General features: G+C 41.3%; 1 protein-coding gene across 1 annotated transcript; it reads right to left on the reverse strand.

Moving 5' to 3' along the window:
• Positions 1-7,377: 7,377 nt before the first annotated feature.
• On the reverse strand, positions 7,378-11,148 carry LOC123483133 (interferon-inducible GTPase 5-like). The gene is made up of 2 exons (XM_045212634.1): positions 10,575-11,148; positions 7,378-8,429 (listed from the first exon to the last, which is right to left on the reverse strand). The coding sequence occupies exons 1-2, from the start codon at positions 11,146-11,148 to the stop codon at positions 7,804-7,806; spliced, it is 1,200 nt and encodes a 399-aa protein (XP_045068569.1). The 3' UTR covers positions 7,378-7,803.
• Positions 11,149-12,260: the final 1,112 nt, after the last annotated feature.

A 12,260-nucleotide genomic window follows, 5' to 3' on the forward strand; every position in this document is an offset into this window, starting at 1 on the left:
TGACCACTTCCCTATTGGCTGTCTCATCGTCGTCGGTGATCAGGCGTACCACCGTCGTGTCGTGGGCAAACTTAATGATGGTGTTGGAGTCGTGCGCGGCCACACAGTCGTGGATGAACAGAGAGAACATGAGGGTGATGAGTTTAGAGGTAACTATAGTGTTGAACACTGAGCTGTAGTCAATGAACAGCATTCTCACATAGGTGTTCCTCTTGTCTAGGTGGGATAGGGCAGGGTGGAGTATAATAGAGATTGCGTAATCTTTTGGGGCGGTATGTGAATTGGAGTAGGTCAATGGTTTCTGGGATGATGTTGATGTGAGCCATGATCAGCCTTTCAAAGCATTTCATGGCTACAGATATGAGTGCTACAGGGCGATAGTCATTTAGACAGGTTACCTTAGCATTTTGGGCACATAGACTATGGTGGTCTGCTTCAAACATGTAGTTATTACAGACTGGGTCATGGAGAGGATCAAAATGTCAGTGAAAACACTTGCCAGCTTGTCAGCGCATGCTCTGAGTACGCGTCCAGGTAATCCGTCTGGCCCTGCGGCCTTGTGAACTGTTTAAAGGTCATACATCGGCTACAGAGAGTGTGATCACACAGTCATCTGGAACAGCTGGTACTCTCATGCATGGTTCAGTGTTGCTTGCCTCAAATCAAGCATAAAAAAGCATTTAGCTCATCCGGTTGGGTGTCTCTTTGTAATCATTGATAGTTTGCAAGCCCTGCCACATCCGACGAGCGTCAGAGCCGGTATAGTAGGATTCGATCTTAGTCCTGTATTGACACTTTGCCTGTTTGATGGTTCATCAGAGGGCTTAGCAGGATTTCTTGAAAGCGTCCATTGCCTGTAATCCATAGCTTCTGGCTGGGATACATACGTAAGGTCACAACGTCGTCGATGCACTTATTAATGAAGCTGTTGACTGATGTGTTAAACTCCTCAATGCCATCGGATGAATGCCGAAACATTTTCCAGTCTGTGCTAGCGAAACAGTCCTGTAGTTTAGCATCCGCTTCAACTGACTACTTTTGTAGGGTGGCCCAGCCCCTGAAGTGACTCTTATCAACTGTATGCAAGAAGTTCCTCTCTGTTGTCTTAGTAATGAATCATTAACTCTCCAAACTCCTTTGTCTCACCTCTGAGAAGCAGAGGTTACATCCTGTAGGTCTGATATCTGATTGGCGGGTAACTTTACAGTAATATTGTTGGTAAACAACTCCGTTTTTTAATCCAAACAACTCAGATGCTTATGAAAGGTATTAGATTTATTGTCTCTCCCTCTTTTTGGTTCCTGAACTGCTGTAATGAGATTTTTCTTTTTCTTTCTTTCTTTCTTTCTTTCTTTCTTTCTTTCTTTCTTTCTTTCTTTCTTTCTTTCTTTCTTTCTTTCTTTCTTTCTTTCTTTCTTTCTTTCTTTCTTTCTTTCTTTCTTTCTTGAGCTATGGGACAAGGCACAAGCCATGGTTTCTTTGTCTCTCTCGCTCTCCTCTCTCTCTCGCTCTCTCTCTCTCTGACCATGCTTAGAATAATGCCTTGTAATGCTTGTTAATGCTTTGTAACTTAAGCTTATGCCTTGAATAATATTATCATTCATTTTACAAAGTAATTAAATACACTTGTATTTAGAATTCCATTCTCAGACCTTTGTTGGCCTTTCTATTACTGTAACTTAACTATAGTCTCTTGCACATTGCAAGTGCTTTACGCATCACTCTCTGCAGCTTCACTCAGGTCGTTGAGGGCAGATGTCAGCAGGTAGTAACAGGCAGTGAAGGTGACCCCACCTGATGCTACAGTACCCAGCACTGGGATACGTTTCTCAAGCAAAGAAGTGAAAGTCTGCTATCCTACTGGAACCTGGCTTAGAATACCTTGCACTTTGAGCTCTGAAAGCTATTTTTCAGTTGTGGAGTGCAACTTCTCAAATAGCTGTATTGGTATTGACTTCTATATCACCCAGGAAAGAGTAATATTCTTGGGTACACAGTTCAGATTCAAGCATTAGCGGTTAAGACGCTTTGCTGTATCGCACATTTTTTATTCATCCATATACCATTCCTCTTGCTCCAATGTTATTTTCTATACCAGTGTGATCCTCTGCTCTGTGTGTTCCTCCAGCCCATTCTCAGCCCCTCCATTTTGGATCACCTCATCAACAACGACCGCAAATTGCCTCCAGAGTACAACCTCCCTCACACCTACGTGAATGCAGATCAGTGAGGGGCCAGCAGGGGGCACTGGACAACAACAGTGAAGTTTAGAGATTACACAGCTCCAAAGGATAGATACTGTACTTCCTGTAATCCAGTTTTACGATTCACTCTTAAAACATCTGTCTGTGTTTGCATAAGGTGTTTCCATACTGTAAAATGTGCTTAAAAAGTCACATAATAAGTTGCATGGACTCTTGCATGGGCTCTGTGTGCAATAATAGTGTTTAACATGATTTTTGAATGTCTACCTCATCTCTGTACCCCACACATACAATTATCGAGGCCAATGGTGACTTTAAAACGGTTACAGAGTTTAATGGCTGTGATAAGAGAAAACTGAGGATGGATACTCCACAACACTAACCTAATTGATAGAGTGAAAAGAAGGAAGCCTGTACAGATAATAAATATTCCAAAACATGCATTCTGTTTGCAACAAGGCTCTAAAGCAATTCACTTTTTGTCCTGAATACTATAGTGCAGATGGCATAGCCCTTGTTCCCTCCATGTGTTCTACAGTGCAAGTTCTGAATGCATGATAGCTGCTCATTGGTTAGTGGGTGTGCCATGTTTAGGTTAAATTTGACTTTTATTCAGTTTAGAATCAATGGTAGTATAATCAATCCAGCCCTTATTATGCAAAAACGCTTATGTTCAGTTTAAACTCTGGCTTGACCTGAAGATTGGTTGTTGGACATGACAGGTCCACACTTAATCTTTTGAACGTACCCAAACCCACTCCTCTCTTCCATCCCGTCATGCTGTAATTACTCATGATTAGTCTAAACTCTGTTCAACTCGGGCGCCGCTCTTTCCACTTTGTTTGAGGAGAGAGGCAAAAGGCCACAGTCTGGTTTCAGTCCCTGATAAGGTAAGACAACCATGGATTAGGTAAGAACGAGGAATTCGACACTAGGTCAGATCCCCACTTCACACACACACCCAAACCCAGTGAAAGGAACCATTCAAGTTCTTGCGTAGCTACAGAGAATCCTGACTATATGTTTGTCATGTCTGTGATTTAACTTTGTTTATCCAATAGTTTACTAAAAAATCTTAATCACCCTCACCATCCGATCCAACAGGTCCCAGCCGTGCTCAATGGGATTGAGATCCGGGCTCTTCGCTGGCCATGGCAGAACACTGACATGTCTGTCTTGCAGGAAATCACACACAGAACGAGCAGTATGGCTGGTGGCATTGTCATACTGGAGGGTCATGTCAGGATGAGCCTGCAGGAAGGGTACCACATGAGGGAGGAGGATGTCTTCCCTGTAACGAACAGCGTTGAGATTGCCTGCAATGACAACAAGCTCAGTCCGATGATGCTGTGACACACTGCCCCAGACCATGACGGACCCTCCACCTCCAAATCGATCCCGCTCCAGAGAACAGGCCTCGGTGTAATGCTCATTCCTTCGATGATAAACGCGAATCCGACCATCACCCCTGGTGAGACAAAACTGCGACTCATCAGTGAAGAGCACTTTTTGCCAGTCCTGTCTGGTCCAGCGACGATGGGTTTGTGCCCATAGGCGACATTGTTGCCGATGATGTCTGGTGAGGACCTGCCTTACAACAGGCCTACAAGCCCTCTGTCCAGCCTCTCTCAGCCTATTGCGGACAGTCTGAGCACTGATGGAGGGATTGTGCATACCTGGTGTAACTCGGGCAGTTGTTGTTGCCATCCTGTACCTGTCCTGCAGGTGTGATGTTCGGATGTACCGATCCTGTGCAGGTGTTGTTACACGTGGTCTGCCACTGCGAGGACGATCAGCTGTCCATCCTGTCTCCCTGTAGTGCTGTCTTAGGTGTCTCACAGTACAGACATTGCAATTGTTTGCCCTGGCCACATCTGCAGTCCTCATGCCTCCTTGTAGCATGCCTAAGGCACGTTCACACAGATGAGCAGGGACCCTGGGCATCTTTCTTTTGGTGTTTTTTAGATCAGTTGAATGGTCTCTTTAGTGTCCTAAGTTTTCATAACTGTGACCTTAATTGCCTACCGTCTGTAAGCTGTTAGTGTCTTCACAACCGTTCCACAGGTGCATGTTCATTAATTGTTTATGGTTCATTGAACAAGCATGGGAAACAGTGTTTAAACCCTTTACAATGAAGATCTGTGAAGTTATTTGGATTTTTAATAATTATCTTTGAAAGACAGGGTCCTGAAAAAGGGACGTTTCTTTTTTTGCTGAGTTTATATTACCATCTTTAGACTTCCATGTCCTCTCTTCTCTGGATGATGGTTGTTGCATGCTCTCTCTCTCATCTGATGGAGGGGATGGTATGGCAGACTCCTCCTCTGAATCCTCTTCACCAAAGACAAATTCCCAATCTGGATCATCAACAGCATTGTCCTCTATCTCTGAAATGTCCTCTGTCTCTGAAACCTCTTCTTCTATTTCACTGTCACAGTCCAGAATTTGTGATAAGGTTTCATTGACTGAAAATGTTTTGGAGCTCATTTTTGAGTGTCTGTGTCAGAGATCTGCTGCTCTCACACTGAGAAGGAGAAGCTTGGGAAAGCTCATTTTCACCCAAACATAATTATAAATGTGCAACCAGAACCAGTCAAAACAAAATACATCAAAAGACACTTGTTTATTTTGGACCTGTGCAAATATCTATGCACATGAAAGCCTCCGGGTCAAAATGACCCACAACATCATGTTTATATACAAAATCTACACAGACATTCCACAACACATCAGTGTGTCCACATTTTGCAGTTAGGTTCATGACCCAAATGAGGAAAAGTCATTTAATTTCATGGAGAAAAAGAGAGATTAACTAGTATTTTAGATAACTCAAAAGTGGAAATGGGTCAAATTGACCCGCAACATAATAGGAGGGTTAACAAAATACTCAGTCTGCCAGAGTGCAGAATAACTGATGAATTTACGAACACGCAACACCCGTTGAATATGGCCAGTGTCAGTAAACGTCGGCAAAAAAAGCGTAATTAAATTGTTGCCAGCAGCACAGTTAGTCACCAACGCTCTGGATAACATGAAAATAGCCTAACCAGCTCTGCTAAGGCGAGTGAAATGGTCAGTGGGGTGTCCTCTCATTTGTGTCTGGAAGTAGCTAGCAAGCTAGCCAATATTAGCCAGTTAGCTTGGGTGCTTGACTGCCGTTGTGTGGTCAGAACGCTCGGATCAACCCTACTCATCGGCCAGAGCGTCCAGAGATGGCTGGGGCTAAAGCTTAAGAGGGTGTGAATGATGCTGAATTGGTATAGACAAAGAAGAGCTCTCTAGTTCGTACCAAAACATTCACAGGCCATTTTGTCAAAAGTGAGATTACAAGTTTATCAACTCTCAAAGCAGAATTACTTTCCCATTGTTCCTCTGAACGCTCCGAGAGTGAAACGAGATGGGTGGGGCTAAAGCTTAAGAGGGTGTGAACGATGCTGAATGGGTGTAGACAAAGAAGAGCTCTCTAGTATGTACCAAAACATTCACAGGCCATTTTTTCAGAAGTGAGATTACAGGTTTATCAACTTTTAAAGCAGAATTACTTTCCCATTGTTCCTCTGAACGCTCCGAGAGCGAAACGAGATTGGTGGGGCTAAAGCTTAAGAGGGTGTGAACGATGTTGAATGGGTGTAGACAAAGAAGAGCTCTCTTGTACATACCAAAACATTCAAAGGCCATTTTCTCAAAAGTGAGATTACAAGTTTATCAACTTTCAAAGCAGAATTACTTTCCCATTGTTCCTCAAATGCAGTGTATGATATACCATTTTGTAGCTATGTGTCTCTGTTTTTATGCAATGTAAAAAACACAATTTAAAATGTTGCTACATAAGACCAAATCAAGGCGGTCGGTCACAATTAAGAACTTCACCATGCTCAAATTGATATTCATTGTCTGCTTTTCATTTAATTTTTACCCATCTACCAATAGGTGCCCTTCTTTGCAAGGCGTTGGAAAACCTCCCTGGTCTTTGTGGTTGAATCTGTGTTTGAAATTCACCGCTCGACTAAGGGACCTTACAGATAATTGTATGTGTGGGGTAAAAGTCATGTTAAACACTATTATTGCACATAGAGTGAGTCCATTCAACTTATTATGTGACTTGTTAGGCAAAGTTTGACTCCTGAACTTATTTAGGTTTGCCATAACAAACAGGTTGAATACTTACTGACTCTAGACATTTCAGCTTTACATTTTTTATTAATATGTACAAATTTCAAAAACATCATTCCACTTTGACATTATGGGGTATTGTGTGTAGGCCAGTGACCAAAAAATCGCAAATTAATCAATTTTAAATTCAGGCTCTAATACAACAAAATGTGGAGAGAAAAAAAAGTAAATGGGTGTGAATACTTTCTGAAGGAACTGTAGGCAGATAACATTGAACAGAACAAGGCTATGTCAATAACTCAATTTTGACAAAAATGCAGATAGAATCTTATAGTCCCAAGCTCTAGAAATGTCATCTCCCTGTGTCGTCATATCTACCACTCACTGTATGCATTTTATGATTAGCTGGAAATGAGGCAAAACTGTACTATGAAATGTATTTGACTGTTATGTTGTGGTTGTGACAGGTTTACTACGCAGCTCGTATCTGGGACGGGGTGAAGAAGTCCTCAACCATGTCTGAATACTACTGTCTACAGGACTGTCAACCTGTTGTGATGAATATACTGAAGGAAATAGATGTCCCTGTCCTACAAGAGGACCAGAAGAGACAGACAGAGAGAGGATGGTCTAGCGATGGACAGTGCAGGTAGCAGTAGTGTGGCTCACAGGTTAATTCAGTGGTGATCTGAGGTCTTTGTTGTTGAGAAGAGGGCCATCTCATTGGAAACATATGGAACTACATATAGTTCAACAGTTCAACTTAGGTGGCTCTGGCTTTGTAACAGAGGAAGAAAAAGGGACAGCTGATCACATTCAGGTGTCTCTGTGATAATAAAGAACCCTGCTAAGTGATGGAAGAATCAGATGGTACAGAAGAATATCATATTTAGTTGTAAATACAGCTGCGTTTCATTTTTATTTCAAAATATGTGATTGTCTAAAGTATTTGTTACCTGTTCACCTGAAATGTTATGATTGTTTATTATGTAAAGATGGAGCTGAGATTCCAGACAAGACACTTCTGCAACTTGACAAGAATTTATTAAAATGTTATGTAATCATTAACATTAAACAGATATACTCTGTTATTTCTCCCTTCTTCTGATGTAAAAACATGAATAACATTTTAATAACATAAGAATATTGTAAGAGTATATAATCCTTTGTAAACCACAACCTTTACATTTCAGGCAAGTAATATTGATTAAATCTTAACTAGTATTATTTTCAAATCCAGAAGCAAAAATATTTAATGATTATGCAATAGTCTCAAAACTTCAGATTTGACTGTCATGGTGTTTATAGAATCCTTTCAAACTAAAATAATAGATTTCATACAGTAGGTTATAGAGATTAAATTTGTATGAATAAGCAATAAGAAGCATAGTATTTAATGTATATTTTTGGGCAACATAAAGGCACTTATGAAAACACATCCCTCGATTGTGATAAACACAATCCAAAAACTATCTTTGACATTATCTCACTCATCGACCTTCAGTGCCTTCATCAGTACATTTTGTGCATCTTCGGCCAGCTCATTCAGACAGTTGTTCAGCATGTAGTAGGTGGTGCCATATGAAATGCCACATGCAGCTGTGGAGCCAAAGACTGGAATGGTACTCAATAAGTACTCAACCAGCATCAATGTTGCCCCAGTTGTTTTGGTCAGCATTTTGATAACCATGTCTTGGGATATCTCCTTGTTCAGAGGGGACTTGAGGATTGCTTTCAGCTCCTCCACTGGCACATTTGTTCTATCAGCAAGGCTCTTCAGAGACTCATTATCAAGACCAAAAGCCTGATAGTACATTCTGATCTCTCTTATCAAGATGGTTATATCTACACTAAAAGAGAGACCTGGAATTGGTATTACTGCCATACAGGCAGATACAAGAGCTGATCTCCATATGTTGGCTTGGAGATTCTCTTTCTTCCTCTGGTTGATTTTCAGGCTCATGTTGGGAATGGATAGCAGCAGGACACGCCTCTTGTGATCAGGAAGTTCCTTCTCCATCGTCTCCACCAGATTGGGGAAATCATAGAGATGTAGCTCAAAACTGGAGATGAGGAAGACCTGAGGAAACCCCTGACCATGATCTCGAAGTCCTAAGAGGAGCAAAGAAAATAACGTAAAGTACAACTACTACACTGATTTTAAAAATGTTCAAATTGGACAGTCACACAGATGAGCATCATACCAGTGTCTACATACAGTGGGGGAAAAAAGTATTTAGTCAGCCACCAATTGTGCAAGTTCTCCCACTTAAAAAGATGACAGAGGCCTGTAATTTTCATCATAGGTACACGTCAACTATGACAGACAAATTGAGGAAAAAAAATCCAGAAAATCACATTGTAGGATATTTAATTATTTTATTTGCAAATTATTGTGGAAAATAAGTATTTGGTCACCTACAAACAAGCAAGATTTCTGGCTCTCAGAGACCTGTAACTTCTTCTTTAAGAGGCTCCTCTGTCCTCCACTCGTTACCTGTATTAATGGCACCTGTTTGAACGTGTTATCAGTATAAAAGATCCTTGTCCACAACCTCAAACAGTCACACTCCAAACTCCACTATGGCCAAGACCAACGAGCTGTCAAAGGACACCAGAAACAAAATTGTAGACCTGCACCAGGCTGGGAAGACTGAATCTGCAATAGGTAAGCAGCTTGGTTTGAAGAAATCAACTGTGGGAGCAATTATTAGGAAATGGAAGACATACAAGACCACTGATAATCTCCCTCGATCTGGGGCTCCACGCAAGATCTCACCCCGTGGGGTCAAAATGATCACAAGAACGGTGAGCAAAAATCCCAGAACCACACGGGGGGACCTAGTGAATGACCTGCAGAGAGCTGGGACCAAAGTAACAAAGCCTACCATCAGTAACACACTACGCTGCCAGGGACGTAGTGCCAGACGTGTCCCCCTGCTTAAGCCAGTACATGTCCAGGCCCGTCAGAAGAGTGCATTTGGATGATCCAGAAGAGGATTGGGAGAATGTCACATGGTCAGATGAAACCAAAATAGAACTTTTTGGTAAAAACTCAACTCGTTGTGTTTGGAGGACAAAGAATACTGAGTTGCAGCCAAAGAACACCATACCTACTGTGAAGCATGGGGGTGGAAACATCATGCTTTGGGGCTGTTTTTCTGCAAAGGGACCAGGACGACTGATCCGTGTAAAGGAAAGAATGACTGGGGCCATGTATCGTGAGATTTTGAGTGAAAACCTCCTTCCATCAGCAAGGGCATTGAAGATGAAACATGGCTGGGTCTTTCAGCATGACAATGATCCCAAACACACCGCCCGGGCAACGAAGGAGTGGCTTTGTAAGAAGCATTTCAAGGTCCTGGAGTGGCCTAGCCAGTCTCCAGATCTCAACCCCATAGAAAATCTTTGGAGGGAGTTGAAAGTCTGTGTTGCCCAGCGACAGCCCCAAAACATCACTGCTCTAGAGGAGATCTGCATGGAGGAATGGGCCAAAATACCAGCAACAGTGTGTGAAAACCTTGTGAAGACTTACAGAAAACGTTTGACCTGTGTCATTGCCAACAAAGGGTATATAACAAAGTATTGAGAAACTTTTGTTATTGACCAAATACTTATTTTCCACCATAATTTGCTAATACATTCATTAAAAATCCTACAATGTGATTTTCTGGATTTTTTCTTCTCATTTTGTCTGTCATAGTTGACGTGTACCTATGATGAAAATTACAGGCCTCTGATCTTTTTAAGTGGGAGAACTTGCACAATTGGTGGCTGACTAAATACTTTTTTTCCCCACTGTACGTGAAACAGCGCTTTTCTATGTTCTATAATCCCAAAAAGAAGAAAAGGTCCTCCCCCCTGGAAACTCATTGGAGTTTTTGAAAATCACATTTAAAACTAAAAATGTAATTCTCTTTCTTTTTTGACTACAGACACAGAAAAATAGTGATTTTAATATATGTGGACACTGGGCCACATTCAGTTGCCAAATATTGCTAAACGATGCAATTATAGAAATGCCATGAATAGAGCCCACATGTCGGAGAGGCATGTTTGTTCTACATAACATATTTATTTCTGAATGTTCCAAAAAACATGCCCCTGGCATGGTGCTGGAGATAATGAATATGTAAAAAACTATTGTGAAGTACACAGATTCCAGATTGTGGCTTTGAAATATGAAATGTCCAATTTTTGTTTGACAGTAATGTACATTTGCAGTATATACTGTACTCAATCAATGTGTTGTCAAACCTTCAACACAGTTCTGTCTGATATTTTGAAGTGTCTCATCCTGGTTAAAATTCTTCTTCCTTTTTTTTTCTGCATCTATGTTGCTATCGATCTTAGAGCGTACAAAGTAGAAACTCTTCTTCATTTCCTGGATCATCTTGGCCAGGTTAACATCATTGACTCTGAAACGGTCTGACGAGACTATGATGAAGAAATCATAGCAATCAAATCCAACTTGCTGAAGGTATGTCTCAGGTTTGAAATTTGTGGTGCCGATACCAGGAAGATCCCACAATTTTACATTTTGATGTTTTGGGTGTTGGTAATGCGTTGCCTTCAGAGTGGTCTCCACCACACCAGTTGGAGCAGAGAATTCCTCTTCATCCCCTAGGCCCCTGAGCACATTGATGAAGGTGGATTTACCAGAGCCAGATTCCCCTGTGATAGCAATATTCAGCTGCACATCACTAATCTTCTTCAAATACTCTTGAATCTTGCCTGCAGCTGAGGTCAAGCTCTCATTCTCAAGTGCTTCTTCAATTTGTCTTGCTGCTTTAATGTCATCTTCACTGATTTCACAATAATCATCGGCCATGGCAGTCTATTTCAAAGAAAATATAAAAATAAGCGTAAAGATATTTCACACTAACTAATATTACACACACAAAACGATTTTTCTTTGTATTAAAAATGACACATTTTGAAAAAGTGTTGGTTTAAGTTTACGTTGTTGTTCATTTTCATTTGGTCTCGAATGATTCACCAAAATGAAGGAATTTTGCTCAGGGGCTAGTCTTTCCAACACATTTGTATACCAGGCATGTATATTGCTGTAAGATAAACTTATAAAAATATGTCAAGACTTCAAGCAATATCGTTACATTACACTAATACATCCCACATTAGACTTGCTTACTAACCTTCCATGATTATTATAGTTAGAAACCTACCTTTTATTAACCTCAAGCTCTGATCGCTGTATGCAATCTGCACATTCAAAATGCAAACATTCCAGTTCTTGCTTTGACCTTTGAAACTGTTGAAGTTGTTGACTGTAACACCCATTTTTTTTTTCTTTTTTTTTTTGACCTTTATTTAACCAGGTAAGCCAGTTGAGAACAAGTTCTCATTTACAACTGTGACCTGGCCAAGATAAAGCAAAACAGTGCGATAAAAACAACAAACACAGAGTTACATATGGGGTAAAACAAACCCTGATCTGTTTCACCTGTCCTTGTAATTGTCTCCACCCCCCTCCAGGTGTATGAGGGTACATGGGTACCCTCATAGATATCATCCTGACTAACTTACCCTCTAAATACACCTCAGCTGTCTTCAACCAGGATCTCAGCGATCACTGCCTTATTGCCTGCGTCCGTAACGGGTCCGCGGTCAAACGACCACCCCTCATCACTGTCAAACGCTCCCAAAAACACTTCAGCGAGCAGGCCTTCCTAATTGACCTGGCCCAGGTATCCTGGATGGATATAGATCTCATTCCGTCAGTAGAGGATGCCTGGTTGTTCTTTAAAAGTAATTTCCTCTCAATCTTAAATAGACATGCCCCATTCAAAAAATACAGAACTAAGAACAGATATAGCCCCTGGTTCTCCTCAGACTTGACTGCCCTTGACCAGCACAAAAACATCCTGTGGCGTACTGCATTAGCATCAAATAGCCCCCGCGATATGCAACTTTTCAGGGAAG

Source organism: Coregonus clupeaformis, unplaced genomic scaffold (assembly GCF_020615455.1).
Source record: "Coregonus clupeaformis isolate EN_2021a unplaced genomic scaffold, ASM2061545v1 scaf0033, whole genome shotgun sequence".
In the NCBI taxonomy this organism is placed as follows: domain Eukaryota; kingdom Metazoa; phylum Chordata; class Actinopteri; order Salmoniformes; family Salmonidae; genus Coregonus; species Coregonus clupeaformis.

Excerpts from the sequence above, each read along its gene's own strand:
- LOC123483133 (XM_045212634.1), bottom strand. The coding sequence starts at position 11,148 with ATGGCCGATGATTATTGTGAAATCAGTGAAGATGACATTAAAGCAGCA. Across the intron at positions 8,430-10,574 it reads CAGACAGAACTGTGTTGAAG|GACTTCGAGATCATGGTCAG; the intron begins GTTTGACAACAC and ends TGCTCCTCTTAG.